Raw genomic sequence first — 17,262 nt, 5'->3', positions numbered from 1 at the left:
TACAAGTATAATTAAGTAGGATATCCATTACTATATCGTGAAGAGCCAATAATGATTATTTTCTGTGAAAGTTTTTTTGGGGGGAACTAAAAGAGAAAAAGTTACATCTTTACTTGGGGTGTAAGACTGTTTTCAAGTGCTTTTGTTGGGGTGTTATTTTTTTCCACCTTTTTTACGGAGATTAGCCCACCCGGGCACAGGTCACTGACCCACATCAGGGCCTGGGGAAAAAATATAATAATAATAATAATAATAATAATAATAATAATAATAATAATAATAATAATAATAATAATAATTATAATTAGTATTATTAATAAAAATTAACAAAAAAATAAAACAATAAAAATAATATAATAGTAATAAATAAATACAAAAACGAAAAATAAATCAAGAGTGAGAAACGATACACATTACGTATGTTGTGTTGTCCAAGTAAGAGAAACAATTGAGACCCTGCAATTGTGTGTAAATGAGGCAGAAAGTCAGATCGGCAACCTGGGACTTGGCCACAATTTTTGCGATGCCATATGGCAGCAGGGTCCACCATTAGACAACACATTATGCTTCCAATATCTCCCCAGGCGGTAGTACCTCCCTGTTTGATAGCGTGATTTCTATGGGATTTTTTAGGGGAAACTTATAATAATCACGTGATGTTTTCAAGAACTACAGTATAACACTTCTTGAAAAGGTCAAACGTGGCCAAGTTGCTTTTGTTTGTAAGGTGTGGGAGAATTTACTTGGGATCACCTAAAGATTTGTCACCTTAGTTCCACCTGACGCTACCTGAGTGTGTTAGGTTAATCGCCAGGTGAAATAAGATGAGACGTGTCTTAATATTCAGGTGATCGCTTTTATTAATACTGTATACCATTTATACGACTTCTATACCACCCCAGGCCACCCACAACACACTCATTCCCGTCAGTGCCTGTGACATTTTCAACACGTTTTATCTCCCTGACCGTATCCTGTACATACCCCCTCCCCCCTTCACCACACATCCTCACATGATTCCATCCTGTCTTGCACACCACCTACACACACACATACTTGTTCCACCCTCTACAATGATCTGCTGTGAATATATACACTTATTTTCCGGTGACAATAATCCTTTGTTTACCCCTCAATAGATTACAACCGGCCATTTTCTTTCTCTAATCGACTAAAACATATTCTTTTCCCATATTATAACCATTTTTCCTCCCTCCCTCGACAGTTTGGTGAGCGAGGGTCAGGTCTACGTCCCCGAGGTCAAGTTCAAGACTTCTACAGCCTCCGTCAACAATGTCAAGACGAGGGGACACTGTTCGAGGACCAGGAGTTCCCCGCCGAGGACGCTTCTATCTTCTTCTCTCGCTCCCCTCCCAAACCTTTCGAGTGGAAGCGCCCGCACGTAAGTCTACCATGACGTCATTTGTTTACATGTGAGGTGGTGAGGGTTATGTGTTCTGAATGAGAGCACCCGCACATGTCGTGACGTCATATGTTTACAGAGAAGGTGATGCTGTTTTTTTTTTTTTTACAAAAGTATTGAATGGAAGCATCTTCAAGCAAGTCTGCCATGACGTCATCTGTTTACATGTCTGGTATGGATGAAACCACAAGCACGTGAATGTCATGACGTCATATGTTTACATCTAATATGACACGGTATTTAAATGTTTGTCTTGAGTTCCTTAGGCCAGAGTCACGCTGTAGAAGGTAACAATGCCTGACGTGTATTTTGCCACTGTATGAATGTGCATGACCAGAAGTAAATGAATGTGAATGACTAGACGTAACCAAACCTCCTTCATCAACATAGAATTGTCATCTTAGGTAGATATAAGCAATGGAATAGCTCTTTACCGCCCCGCCCTTGGTAGCTGATGCCTGTGAGAGAATAATGGCAACTCTATAAATGTATTAAAGGTGGGTGGGTGGGTGTGGGTGTGTGTGTGACTGCGCTTTAACAACTAAGGTCTTTAACTGAGTGTCCAAGATCAGTAAATACATCACTCTTCAACAAATACAAAATTAATAAAAATTAAACAAGCTTGAAATTAATAGAAAATATTATAATTACACCAATAACATTACGTCAGGTACAAGTGAGGATAATTACGTCATTACAGCAACAATTATTACGAAATAAAAAAAAATTCTCATTAGTGGAATAATAATTATATGACTTGATTATAGTGGTTAATTATAGAAGAGTTCGCGATAGTCATTTCCTGAGACTAACATTATCACCACTACCACCAGCTACAGCAACCACGTTAACTCTCAGCCACAGTTTGACATTACTTGTGTTAATGTTATGACTCCAACGTTAACCAACATCACCACGACCACCACGTTAACTTAGCACCCACAGTAACATTATCACCCCAATGCTAACCACCACCACCACAGCCACCACGTTAACTCTCAGCCACATTGACATTACTTGTGTTAATGTTATGACTCCAATGTTAACCAACATCACCACGACCACCACGTTAACTTAGCACCCACAGTAACATTATCACCCCAATGCTAACCACCACCACCACAGCCACCACGTTAACTCTCAGCCACATTGACATTACTTGTGTTAATGTTATGACTCCAATGTTAACCAACATCACCACGACCACCACGTTAACTTAGCACCCACAGTTTAACATTATAACTTTCAAACTATACTCGTAAACACAAAAGTATATATTTTGTTCCATATGTAGATCAATGAGAACAATTGGTGCATTCCTGATAAACTATATGACACTGGTGTTATGTCTCAAAGGTTGAACAAAAATGAAAAATTAGTAAGACTGACTATTTTTAGCGTCACTTTTAAAACTAAACACAGTAATCCAATACCCCCCCCCCCCCAAAAAAAAAAATATTAGGGAGTCTAGTTAACGTCAGAAAGTGCTTATAAACAATAGGTGTTATTTTTATTTTGTTTCAGTGGTTAAGTAAGAATTTGTACACTTTGATGAAACTTATATACTATGTGGATGTGTCCCAGCCAAGTCTCTGAGGTCAATAATGTGTGTTTTCCTTCAGTATTTAGGGGGAGTTAAGGTTTATATTTCTTCCCTACATCATAATTAATTTCCTTCAGTATTTAGGAGTTAAGGTTTATATTTCTTCCCTACACCATAATTAATTTCCTTCAGTATTTAGGGAGTTAAGATTTATATTTCTTCCTACACATAATTAATTCTTCAGTATTTAGGAGGTTTTTATATTTCTTCCTACATATAATTAATTTCCTTCAGTCACATCATAATTAATTTCCTTCAGTATTTAGGGGGAGTTAAGGTTAAGGTTTATATTTCTTCCCTACATCATAATTAATTTCCTTCAGTATTTAGGGGGAGTTAAGGTTTATATTTCTTCCCTACATCATAATTAATTTCCTTCAGTATTTAGGGGGAGTTAAGGTTTATATTTCTTCCCTACATCATAATTAATTTCCTTCAGTATTTAGGGGGACTTAAGGCTTGTATTATTTCCCTACATCATAATAGTAAAAGAGGAAACTGGAATCACTGGGAAATTATTTTGTTTTATTCATTTATTACCTGAATAATACAGACTAAAGGGAGTTATTTAAGTCTTTCATTATTCACCTCAGACAAGTATAGGGAGGTTAAACAGTACTAAATCATGTTATTAATTTTGTTAATATTAGTGTGTGTGTGTGTATGTGTGTGTGTGTGTGTGTGTGTGTGTGTCGGGATACCTGTACTGATCTTTGGATAATTTTAGGTACTGAATACTTAATATCTTGAACTGTGTGTGTGTGTGTGTGACAAGCACTGGTCACTACGTATACAGTATTTCCATGCATTGTAGTCACTTGTTTTTCTGTTCTTAATATTATCCTAAAATAAGAGACTTAATATAATATATTTTTTTGCACTCTTACAAGATTTTTATTTATGTATTATACTGCATTTTTGTAAGTTCATTCAGAAGGTAGAATACTGTACTGCATATTAATATTTGAGAGATATGATTTACTTAGATAATAATTCACATTGTGTATTAAGGACAGAGAGGATTTAATTCACACGGAAACTCATTTTGCATTATCTTGACGAGCGAGGTGAGTTATCCGGGTACTTGGGAGTGTGTGGGTCTGGTGGGTGATGAGCATGGCATGTCACACACCCACTCTCCACTAACTCACACAAGGTAGTAAAAGTCTACCATAAAGAGTAAAGGATTATAAACCCCATAGAGATTAAAGCAGAATAATGAGTCGATTGTATTTTGTTTTTTATCATAGAGTAAAAAGAGTTATAGTGTAATCCCATAAAGACTAATACAGAATACAGTACTGACTCGATTATATTTTGTTTTTTATCTAGAGTTATAATCCCATAAAGACTAATGCAGAATAATGAGTCTATTGTACGTATGTTGTATTTTATCCGCGTACTGTCCTCATATATGTCTGTGATGTTTGTCTAATTCATCTTTAAATTTCTTTTCCTTAGGAGATCATGGCTTTGAAGGTACTTGTGTTGTCTAATTAATTTTATGTAGTTGAGAGATCTGGCTTGCTAAACATAGGCCTATATATACTGTAATGAGCCTTAGGCCTACCAAGCTTAACATCTCCATCTATAACCTCTTCTATACACATCACAAAGGGCATTTATTTCTTTGCAATTGATCGGCAGTTAAACAACAAAGTCTCATATGAAATACATGTATCTAAATTTCCAAATACTTTAAACAATAGTAAATAAAATATGTCATTATTTCAATTATCTAAAGTTATAATATCCACCAAATTTATCTTCCATATTGGTAAGTGTCCCTCCTAACCCAACCTAAGTTATGTAAATTAGTCGTGACAAGTTACACGTTTATTGAAAGTTGCTAATCGGCTTTTCTAAATGCTGGTCCACAAGTGATCCATCATTACTCCTGTCTTCAATTTAGCATCCATATCTTCGAGTAAAATTTCTGAGCTTTATTTGATATTATGCTTCCATACCCGAGTAATTTTTATGAGCATTATTTGATACTATGCTCCTGTGCCTGAATAAGTTTACTGAGCATTATTTGATATTATGCTCCTGTACCAGACATGACCCACATGGCTTTCATTTGTCCTGTTTACTCCTCGTCTTCCTCCTCTATTTAACAGACTACTGTACTGTACATGGGAGATTATAGTCTCTTATATCGAGGTTCAAGACATGTGAAACCTCTATATAACAGAATATGTGGCAGAATAGTCCTATATATTAAGGTCCGTTAGACATGAAACCTCCATTAGTTTGATGTTCTGTAAATGGAGGTTTTAGTGCTTACATTATGTACAGTCACTCTCAAAACTATAAAAAAATTGTGTTGAAAAAATATGACACAATGTACGAAGGATTTTGACAACCCTACCGAGACAACAGGAGTCACAATTGTTCATTCTGGAATTCATCGACCACCCCGAGTACAGATAGTTTTTGAGAGACTGTACGGTACCTCAGGCCATGTACCCTAGCCTGTGTTGTGTATAGGATGGCTAGTATTGTTAAAGTACTGGACCATATCACAAACACAACCACTAATCTGTAATAGGATGGCTCTATGGCGACAGGAAAACAAATGAGGGCCGTCTGATGATTACCATTCCCATGTTATCTCATCCTAAGATTAACCATCATAATAAACCTGATTAAACCTAACCAAACATAACCTCTCCTAACCCAAGTTAATCTAATCCATCCTATCCTAATCTTACATAACATCATTTAATCTAATATAGCCACCTCAGCTAACCCCCCCCCCCTCCAAAGTAGCATTAGGCTATTTATCATTAGCTGGAGGGATAATCTTCCAGTGACCCACAATTACCATACCACAAACCTAACCTAGTTACCTTAGAGTATTACAGTACTGATTATGTTAGGTTATATTGGATTAATTCATCTCATTTACAAAATCCTTAAAGGTTCCTATTTGGTACTTTTTTAACATTGACCATTTTATGTGCTATGTTGTCTAGCCATCACTAGTACAATACTTACCGCTCACGGAATGTTTCACCCACTGAAGAGAATATATATAATGAACACATCATATTTGTCCAGTGGCCAAACAACTGTACTGTATTTGCATGTACGTTCATTAGTCTTTGTGTTCGCTGCATCAGTTGAATCACGAGAACAGTAAACCTCACAAATTCTCCATAGCAAAATGAACTGCATGTAGCTGTATCAAACCCTCATACTGTTCACTATCATTGTGTTTGTTTACCCATTAGATTTGTTCAGTATAGATTAAAGCATTAAGATCTTTATAACCCATTGTTCATATGTTCATCTTGTACCATGGTCGCCCTCACATTGTACCACGATCACCCCCCACACTGTACCACGATCATCCCCACACTCTAGCTTAACCCCAACCAGTGAGTTTTTGTTCATGTACCGATGCTTCCACAAATAGTTAATGTCTGCCATATGTATAATCATTATGTATTATTTGTAGCGATCATTTAGTCGTTATTGTGCTCCGTAGCGGCTGTTTATGTAGATTATTTATTAGTGAAGTGGAGATGTTTTATTTTTAGCGGGTGTTATGTTGCAGATGTTACTTTATATTTTAGTGTATATTAGCCTTTGCTTTTTTCTAGAGTAGATATTTGGATGTATTTTAAAATGTTTGTTTACATTTGGCTAATTGACCCTTGGACCTCAGCCTTTAACCAGTACCCAGTCAAACCTAATAAGCTACCTGACCTAACCCATCCCGACCTAACCCACCCCTAACCTAACCCACCTTGCAATATTAGTACTGTACTGTATATAATAGTAAATTTGGGTCCGGTTTATGGTTCAGGTCCGAGGATTAGTTTTACCGTGTCTACATTAGTGTTGCTGCTGTGTTTTCATTGCCTTGAGTTTATTGTCAGTTTGTCCCTTGTTATTTTCATTCTTAACTCATTACAAATCTTGAAGCTGAAACTTTTATTTTTATTGATTAAATATAAAGTTTAGCCAGAGAGGATTAACTGTGTGTGATTTTAGTCATTATTTCCCCCTACTAAGTATTAACTCTTTCAGTAATATAAAATAATAATGAGTATCATATATTCTATACAGATATACACAGACTGTCACATGTGCATATACTGTATACAACATTTATAAAGTACTGTACTCACACATACATGGTTTATATATCACGCCCACTGACACACTGTATGCAGGTAGGAATCTCCGTGTACAAAATTCATCTCTTCCAGTATTAAAACCCACTATACATATCTCACGTTTTTTTTACTGGAGAACCGTAGAAAAATATCCTGTACAGAGAGGCTTCCTTGTATTTAAGTAAGCCAATCGTAAACCAGTCCGTCTTAAATCGAAGGAGCCTGTATAGAACACAACGTACACTTGCTCCGAAGACGATCTATATATGATTTCGCGCGAGACAATTTGACACAATGGATGAAGGATTTTGACAACCCTACCGAGACAACAGGAGTCACAGTGTTCATCCATAAAGATACTTTTTGGAGCGAGTGTACAGTTAAATCATGTTATCAGAGTGTAAAAAATATCAACACTCATTACAGAACAAGACTACAGTAACCAAGTACTCTGGCATAAGTACTAACAAACCTGGTTAACCACTCATAGGCTTTATTAAAATGAAAGTACTTGTATTATAAACTTCATGACACAGAGTACAAGTCATAATATAATACAGTTACTATAATGCTCACTAACACACATCATCCCCTAAAGTCTGACAATAACAGCATGATGACAGGAATTTTCAAGTCTCAGCATCAAATTACATCTTCTGCATTTAATAACAAGAATTAATAAGAGAAGAAGTTTGATCGATGTGTTTTTTTTTTTTGGTGATTGATTAACTCTGTTTTCTGTTCATTATTCAGGAGATCACGGATGAGCCCCAGCTGTTCATCGACGGAGCATCCCGCTTTGATGTTAAACAGGGAGAACTTGGTGAGTCGTAAACAGTTCACCGTATTGTCCTTGTTCATCATAGTTCATTAAGGAGTATTGTCACTGTTTTCTCTTGTCATGCATCCCTAAACCAGTGATACAACATACCAACGTCCCTATACAACATCCCTAAGCCAGTGATGTATGACTTCAATAGGAGTCCAAGACCATGAAGAGTGAAGAGACCATTCACTATTTAAGACCTCTATGGGGCACCTGAAGATTAGCCCCCCCCCCCCTGCGCCCTATGTCCTCACCTGAAGTCTCAACCCCTCCCCAGCTAAACAACCTGAATTTTAACCACCCTCAAAGCTATAAGAGTGGGGGGGGGGTGTAAACTTCAGGTGATCCATCAAAGCTAAAATTACAAATGGTCTTGTTCATGGTATTGGCTACACCATTTCCCTCAACCTCTGCATAACACTCCAGATCAAATATTTCAGGCAACTTCAAAATTAACGACAATTTAAGTTACAAGCTTATTTTCGAGTCCCAACGTCAGTGATTGTGCTGTGTACTGACAATATTTTCGTTTGTAATTCCCTTTAAAATGGCTGGCATGCTTTTGTGAGAGTTTTGTGGTGCCGAGAAGAAAAAGAGACACCCATTTTAGATTTTCTATGTACAGTATTATCTTCGCATTTTTGACTTACGACCAATTCGACTTTCGACCTGGATTTGGGTCCTTAACCCCGTCGTAAGTCGAGGAGTGGCTGTACATTAATTTCGCCTATCAGCTGAGAAGCAGTACAGTATTTTCAACATGATAAAGTATAGTTTATGGCGTATTTTGACTTTCATTAATATTGTTTATCATTTTCAGGCGACTGTTGGCTCTTGGCTGCTGTGGCCAACTTGACCCTCAACAAGCGACTCTTTTACCAGATTGTACCAAGTGATCAAGGATTTGGAGACAATTATGCTGGCATCTTCCACTTCAGGTAAATGTTTATCTCAAATGGAAATTACCCAAGTGGTGGGAGCAGGTGGTGGGGCGAGTCCATTAGCAAAGACTGGGGGAGTAAGTGTGTTAAATGGTGGGAGCAGGTGGTGGGGTGAGTCCATTAGCAGAGACTGGGGGAGTAAGCGTGTTAAATAGCGATGTTTAACTTCATAATGATTGAGATTTAGAGATTAATTCATGTACTATTTCCTGCTGATAATAAGCCAAATAAACACCATCTGAAGATTGTCACAAGTTTCCCAGGACACCCGGTACTCTATGTCAGAAAAAATTAATTACAATATGGCTAAAAGTTCTTCAGAAACATATATGTACCTTTCAAAATGGCCAAAATACATGATAAAATGGAAAACAGTTACCGAATTTAGCCATGTCTAAGATAATTTGAAGAAAGTGGAAGTTAGTCCTATAGCCATAACTACCCATTAGGGACAGTGTGGATACAGCACACTGTATACTAAGCCTTCGGTACACAAGGAGGCAGCATGGCCGGTTCTGCTCTCGACCGCCTTCACTTCCCAAATTGTAAACTTAGGTACCCACTTACAGCTGGGTGAATTTCATGAAGGATATGGAAATACTAGTCCTAAAGAGGTGTACAATTACTAATCACAAGAGGTGTACAATTACTGATGACAGTCAATATGTACAAAAACACCTGTACTGTAATGATCATGTGTGATGTACAATTTCTCATAACTCATTTACTTATAGATTCTGGCAGTACGGGCGCTGGGTTGACGTTGTCATTGACGACCGTCTGCCCACATTCTATGGCCGTCTGGTCTTCATGCACTCAGAAGAGAAGAATGAGTTCTGGTCTGCCCTTGTGGAGAAGGCTTATGCTAAGTGAGTTACATATCCTATAACTCCATCCCCTCAAGTTGTCTGCCTGTGATCTGTCTATTCATCTTTCTGTCTTATCAGTCTAGACTTATTTCATCTGTCTGTCTGTCTGTGATCTGTCTATCAGTCTCTTTGTCTGTGACTTGTCTATCAATTTCTATGTCTGTCTATCCATCTTTCTATCAGTCTCATTGTCTGTCAATCTGTAACCTGTCTATTAATTTTTCTGTCAACCTCTTTGTCTATCCATCTATACTATAGTAATCACTGATATTTAGTCATTTTAACCACAAACAGCCAATTAAACCATGAGTTGCTTATTTCCTGTATGGTCAACAGCATCTGGTACAGGGTATTCCCGGGCGGTCACCCATCCAAGTACTAACCAGACTCAGCCTTTAGTGTAATAACTGTGTGCTAATCTAATCTCTTCCTTCAGGCTTCATGGCTCATATGAAGCCTTGAAGGGAGGTACCACTTGTGAGGCCATGGAAGACTTCACAGGAGGCGTGTCCGAGATCTACGACCTCACTAAGGCACCTCCCAACCTCTTCAACATCATGCTCAAGGCCTACCAGCGTGGATCCCTCATGGGGTGCTCCATTGAGGTGTGTTCGTACAGTAGTTAGTTGCACTGTACTATATTGTTGACCTTTAAATGGCAGTTGACGCCTTTGGAACATTTGCTGATACTGTATGAACGTGTCACAACTTTGTTTGGTTTCCGTGCATTATTTACATCATTTATTAGTTATGGGTTCCTATTGTTAGGATTTTACAGATATGGATGAGTTTTACTTTTATTTTATTGGGGAAATTACGTGGATCTGAGTTACAAATGAATCGCCTAACGAACAGGGACCAGGAGCATAACCCCTTCATAACTGTGATACTGTACCTCCTGTAATGTAACTTGATACAAAATTATATTACTGTATTTACCTGATGAAGAGTTTTGATGATTTGATATAGTGTAGTCATATGAGGAGCTCAGTGTATCATTGATGAACCTGTCATACCCAATTTTGGGACCATTTCCCTGGGAGGGGGGTCAGCCACACACAGAGTGCCTCATATGTACAAGCACCAATAAAATTGCCTGGACACTTGGCAGTATCTGGCATGTGAGTACTTGAGGAGCAATAGGTGAAGGGGATTAGAATTTTAACATATTTCTTAGGTTTTTCTTTGTATTAGGGAGTGCCTCCCCTCCCCCCCATTTTGTTGTTCCGACATATGTGATAACAAGCTGCATTATTATATATAAACCAATCATATATACGACCCACAAGTAGATGCCAGATATTGCCAAGTGTTCAGGGAATTTTGTCCACAACTGTACATTCTTTAATATTAATTAACATATGATCTAGAAATACAGTTTAATAAGCAATTACGAAGTTGTCTTCAAAATAACACAGATAAATATATTGTATCCATTTCTGTAATAACATTCAGTACAGTACAATTCAATAATTGTATGATTGTGGTCGTCTAATCTATTTACAATAAGAGTAAAAGGATCAGCTGAAGAATCTCCACCCCAGATTTACACAGTTTATTAAGATCAGTGTAATGGTAACTCCTGGCCATAGTAATAACAGCACAATACTCACTCATAAACCCTGCCTGGTCACGGGATTTAACCAAACCTTTGTTTCTGTTTATATTTATATTTGTTTTGTTAATGATAAAGTTTAACATTTTCTTCACCCCTCAGCCGGACCCAAATGTAGTAGAGGCTCGGTGTGACAGCGGTCTCGTCCGTGGCCACGCTTACTCCGTCACGAGGATCAAGTTCTGCGAGATCAATACTCCCAGAGTGACTGGAAAGATTCCGCTCATCCGTATTCGTAATCCCTGGGGTAACGAGGCAGAGTGGCAAGGAGCCTGGAGTGATCAGAGCCCTGAGTGGCAGTTTATTCCTCCAGAAGAGAAGGAAGAGATTGGTCTGACCTTTGAGCATGATGGAGAGTTCTGGATGTCATTTAAGGTCAGTTTTTCTCTTGTTTCATTAATCTTCATTTAAAGCTGCAGAGTTGGACTTTAAAAGTAATATGTACTGTATACTGCTATAGGGCATCATCACTTCTGTCAATTTAAGGTGCAAGTCACTTGCCAAGTACCGAGGTAAATCTTTTTTTAGATGGATATTCATTGTGTAATTATTTTACCAATCTGTTGTAAATAGAATTTCATGGATAACAAAAATCACAAACTCACTTGTGTTTGCCACTTGGGTCCCAAGATACACAGTGTAAAATCTTGGGTGGCTAAGGTCAATGTGGTATTACTTCGTGTCCTGGACTCATTCCACAATGTTTTTCTTGCTTATTTATTTACATACAGTACTTTTAATACTGACTAAATCTTCCTCTTCAGCTTAACTGTCAGTGTATGCAACCAATAATTTCTGGATTTTATTTAGTATAAGATTTTCCCAAGTGCTGGGCCAACTGGGCAGACTATGGTGGCCTGCAGAATGCTGTACTGTATGTGCTAACACTGTGCTCTTAGGCAGAATATATTCACCCAAATGCTGGTCCTTATTCAACTGACCTTCCAGCCTTTATCTCCCTCCTCAAACAAGAACTAGTGAGCTGTTAATAACTCCTGCTGGGAATATTTGTTCCCACTAGCACCATGGAAGAGCCGGGAAAACATTTTTCTCACAAGCACCTTTAGGGTTAACAGCTGTAATGTTAACAGCTCATTCACCATTCCTTGGACTCTTTAACAAGACACTACAGCCAGACCAATTATAATGAACCTTAAACTGAGTCATGATGCATGGAAATGGTTTAAATACTTGGTCAATGTTTGATGTTTGAAGATTATTAAAAATAATCTATAATTCTTGCAGGACTTCTTAACCAACTTCACAATGATGGAAATGACCAACTTGAATCCTGACTCCCTGGATGATGAGGACATAACTGGATCAGTTCAGCACAAGTGGGAGATGAGTGTCTTTGAGGGAGCTTGGATCCGTGGCTCCACGGCTGGTGGCTGCAGAAACTTCCTCGGTAAGATGATACATTAACACCTCCACAAATAATTGCGCACAGGTCAAGGTTTCTTTGTCCAAAATTCTAAAAATAACTGAAAACCGAAACGTAGTCGGCCCCTAGATTTTAGGAGAAAAGGTCCTTGACTTGTATTAATATAAAATATTACCTTACACTGTACTGTATACTTCATCATATATGTACCTTATATAGATAGAGCAGTGCAGTATACAGGGATGCAAAGTTCTAATAATATCCGAGCAGGATAGGACTCGTAGCAATGGATTCAAGTTGTATAAGTTTAGGTTTAGGAGGGAGATAGGAAGAAACTGGTTCACAAATAGGGTGGTGGACGAGTGGAACAAGCTTAGCAGCTTTGTAGTAAGTGCAGGAACTCTGGAAAGTTTCAAAAGGAGGCTAGATAGATTCATGGATGATAGAGTGGGGTAGTAACTCTTGACAGGAGCTGCCATGCACAGGCCAACCGGCCTATTGCAGACTCCTTATTTTCTTATGTTCATTGCCCACCCAGTAGATATGCCCACTTGGATCACAGATTCCCAATTTTTTATAATTCCCTCCTGAATTTTCCCAGCGAGTGGAAGATCGCTTAACCGAACAATTGCAGATCATTAAATAACCAAGAGTGTTAAAAAAAATTAAATACTAAACCGAATTATCGCTAAGTGAACGATCGCTAAACGGCTGATACCTGTATTGATAATATTGTAATGCTTTGAGACATATTTTTTGTCTCAACTACGTACTTTCAATTATCTAGTGTGTACAGAATATAAAGATGTAATTACTAATTAAATTTGTTGTAATGTGTAATAGAAGGTATTTATCGAATTAAACAATCAATACATCCCCCGGTGATCACTGTCATAACTCAAACATATTGTATTTGACAGACACGTTCTGGCACAACCCCCAGTACAGGATCACACTGACGGAGGTGGATGACGACGATGACGACAACAAGTGTACAGTAATTGTCGCCCTCATGCAGAAGAACCGTCGCTCACAGAGGAAGCTCGGTCTGGAGTGCCTTACCATCGGCTTTGCTATTTATCATGTAAGAAATGATCACTTTTTCACTTCCATGGCTTCAGGGTAATCATTTAAAAAACTGTACATCAACAATTTCATATTAAAACATCTCAACCTTAACATCACATTATAACAAAGTCACTTTACATTAAAAATATTCATTTATAAACAATGTCAGTACAGTACAGGCACATTGAAACCTAAATTTAGTTGTATCATTTATAATAATATTCCACCTAGTTAGTGGTCTCCTTTAGGCAATATTTGAGGGATTGATCCTGAAAAAACTCTTTCCTTTCTGAGCTGGGAAGAGTAAACTGTCGTATAGTACAATAGTTGTGTGTCCTCAGTTGCGTGACCCAGATGGTGTTCCACGTCCCCTGGACCTGAACTTCTTCAAGTACAGCGCTTCAGTGGCTCGCTCTCCTTCCTTCATCAACATGCGTGAGGTGTCGTGCCGTTTCAAGCTTCCCCCTGGCACCTACTGTATCGTTCCATCAACCTTTGAAGCTAATGAGGATGGAGAGTTCATCCTTAGGGTGTTCTCTGAGAAGTCAAATGAAATGGAGTAAGTTATTTCAATGTTTTATAGATGACATACTGTACTAGATAAGATGGTGACAGAGAGTACAGTACTTATTAGTACATCTTTGTTAATACTCTCTTCAAAATATCATGCTCTAATTATCATCATTTTTTTTCCAGGGAAAATGATGAAGATGTTGGTTTTGGTCAAGTTGATGAAAGGGTGAGTACTGTAGTACATGTGTTGTGTAGGGGAGTTGTAGTAGTTTAGTGAGTAGTGCACAGATGCACACTACATACCTCAGGCTTCTGTATTTACTGTGCCAAACAACAGGGATGACCCAGACTTGTACCTCAGAACTTTTCAGGTCTCCTCAGATTTAGTTCTTGGGTGAGCAAGAGAGTGGTGGAGGGAAATTTTCCAAGATCTCAAAATAAACCAAAGATGAATATGTTGGTGCCATGCCTTAGACCCTCCCGAGATGGAAGGTGGAAGCTGCTCGTCTTTTTCACTAATTTTACAATCGCCAAGTCTCACAATGCACTTGCCATCTTATATGTATAAAAAACTCTTAAAGTAATTTGCTTTAAATCAAATGCACAGGCCTGATGTGTAATGCTAATACAGTGTACTGTATCTTGTAATGTATGGTGGTGTGTTGTACTTGTATATACAGTAGTTATGACTTAATGTACAGAAGTCTTGCAAGCTTTTCTTCTACAAAAGTTATTTCTTAATCAAAGTTGGTGTTCCTTGTTTAGTACTGTGATGCCTCTTTAACTCTGATGACTGACTGCTGTTAGCTGGTGTAATGTTTTCCCTTAACAAACAAGAGCTTTTAATATGGTAACCTGTGCAAGTTTTGGGGGAACCAAACAGTGAGGAATTTTATATGGCCAAGATATTATTTTATTTTAGAAGTTAAATAGATAACTAAGGTTAAGTGTCTCTTATATAACAGATATTTATTGAACCTAATCATTAGTATGGTCTGACTCTTGTGGTATTAACCCCTTGAGTACATTGATTTAACCCCTTGAGTACAAAGACTTAATCCCTTGAGTACAACATAATCCCTTAAGTCATCTAGTCAACAAACTCAAGAGATTAAGTCACCATACTCAAGGGGTTAAATTACCATACTGGAGGGCTTGTCATTGTACTCAAAGGGTTAAAGCATCATTAGGTGTAATATGTACAGTACTCATCATGGCATTAGTTGGTGATAACAGAAGGGGTTAATGTGATGAAATATGATACGTAAATAGCTTCACGTGCCCATAGAGTCATGACTGTTAACATCTGAGAACTAATATAAAGACTATTTACTATCACACAATTATCATCTTTTTATCAATGGTTGAGATAATAAGATATTTATCAATTTAGTTTAATTATTTACCTATGTTTATTATGGGTGAGATACTGAAGTAGTGTGACTGGAGGTGTTGGGAGTTTAATGGAGAATCTATATCACCTCTAGATGTTAAAGTTCATTTAGTGGTTTATTAGTTCACAGTAATCCATTATTTGTAAGTAATATCAGAATGAAGTCAGAATTTTAGTACCTGTAGTGTATGACTAAGATAAAGTGTTGTACTGTGTGTTGGTCAAGCTCTGGGTGCAGCTGTCATGTCAAGTGTGAGTTAAAAGGGAGGTAATGACCCAGCCTCAACAGGTAAGCGGGCATTTGGAAGTGGGTTGGTAATATGAAGGGCAGCCAGCCATAAAACTTGCTTCAAATTTCCCTGATGGCAGATGAAAGACCATGTCATCAGGTGCAGTAATTGTGGAAAATAGACTTAGTGTAATATAATAATGACAAAGATGCATTATCAGTCTGGTGTAAGTTCCATATTTTTAGCTTTGAGAAGTTAGAGATATAACAGATAGAATTAAGACAATTTTTTCACTGTCTTTCAAGCACTTTTTTTTCGAGTATTAAGTTGCATGGTTGAGGAATTGCCACAAAATTTAAGTCATTGTGGGTGCTGATGTACAGTCTCATTCACTAGTATGTTTACAGGGGCTCGTCAGGTTTTGTGCGGTGTTGCAGCGTTGTGTTTGTTTACTTTCGACAGAAAGAAAACTCGCAATAGTAAACATATTATGGAATCAAAGTAATACAATATTAAAACAAATATCTCAATGTAATGATTTGTGGAATGCTTATATGACGAGCCTCCGTAAACGCACTAGTGAAGGGGACTGTACCCTGAGTTATACAGTACTGTCATGACAATCACCCATGACTGGTACAATAGTGCAAATAAAGATAAGTAAAATCCTTGGTAAAATGTGGTGTAATATGAAGTATATCAGCATCAATTCAATAAAAAAAATTTCACTCATTTTATGAACTTTGAAGCAGGATCGACACGCACACTAACATTTTGTGGTTCCTCCTCATAGACATAATAAATTTTAGCCTCACATGAAGATTAGCCCCTAGCTTATTTTACCTACGGAGAAACCACCATAGCACTAACCTAACTCCTCACAAGTAGCATTAAGGTGGTTATCATCAGGTGAACTAAGCATGAGGGGGGGGGGGCCTAATCCTCAGGTGATCAAAATTTCTTAATTGGTACACCTGAGTCATTAATTATCTTCTCCATAAGTGTGTCAAAGATGAACACATAAGAGTAATATTATGATAAAATCTCTAATTCTATTGAAGTTTAGTTTAGCAGGTGTCTGTCTGTCTGTCTGATAATAGCTTTGATTATAGTTGATACAGAAATGAGATTTACTGAATAACTACACTGTACTGTACCTGATGTAGACTAGATACAGTAATTATAAACATCAAAAAAAATTAAAATCTCGTTACAGAATTGATATCACATTTGTGTGTAAAATAAGAAATTTAGAAAAGTAATAAAGACT

At 37.6% G+C, this 17,262-nt stretch overlaps 1 protein-coding gene across 7 annotated transcripts in view; it reads left to right on the top strand.

Moving 5' to 3' along the window:
• Positions 1 to 1,225: 1,225 nt before the first annotated feature.
• The window catches only part of LOC121856359 (calpain-A-like), a gene marked incomplete at its 5' end in the record, with an annotated part of 32,545 nt that continues 16,508 nt past the window's right edge, over positions 1,226 to 17,262 (top strand). For 5 of the 7 annotated variants that reach the window (XR_006086955.1, XM_042351870.1, XM_042351872.1 and 2 more), the window contains 11 exon segments: positions 1,226 to 1,402; positions 4,488 to 4,505; positions 7,907 to 7,976; positions 8,800 to 8,917; positions 9,655 to 9,789; positions 10,226 to 10,394; positions 11,507 to 11,779; positions 12,650 to 12,812; positions 13,709 to 13,872; positions 14,198 to 14,415; positions 14,553 to 14,595. Coding sequence is in view for 6 of the 7 variants with exons in the window: in XM_042351870.1 (XP_042207804.1) it covers positions 1,226 to 1,402; positions 4,488 to 4,505; positions 7,907 to 7,976; positions 8,800 to 8,917; positions 9,655 to 9,789; positions 10,226 to 10,394; positions 11,507 to 11,779; positions 12,650 to 12,812; positions 13,709 to 13,872; positions 14,198 to 14,415; positions 14,553 to 14,595 (1,548 nt within the window). 7 annotated transcript variants of the gene reach the window in all.

This window comes from Homarus americanus, unplaced genomic scaffold (assembly GCF_018991925.1).
Source record: "Homarus americanus isolate GMGI-L3 unplaced genomic scaffold, GMGI_Hamer_2.0 scaffold48220, whole genome shotgun sequence".
NCBI lineage: Eukaryota > Metazoa > Arthropoda > Malacostraca > Decapoda > Nephropidae > Homarus > Homarus americanus.
Note: the sequence above shows the minus strand (reverse complement) of the source record. Positions and strands in the feature narration are given on the sequence as shown.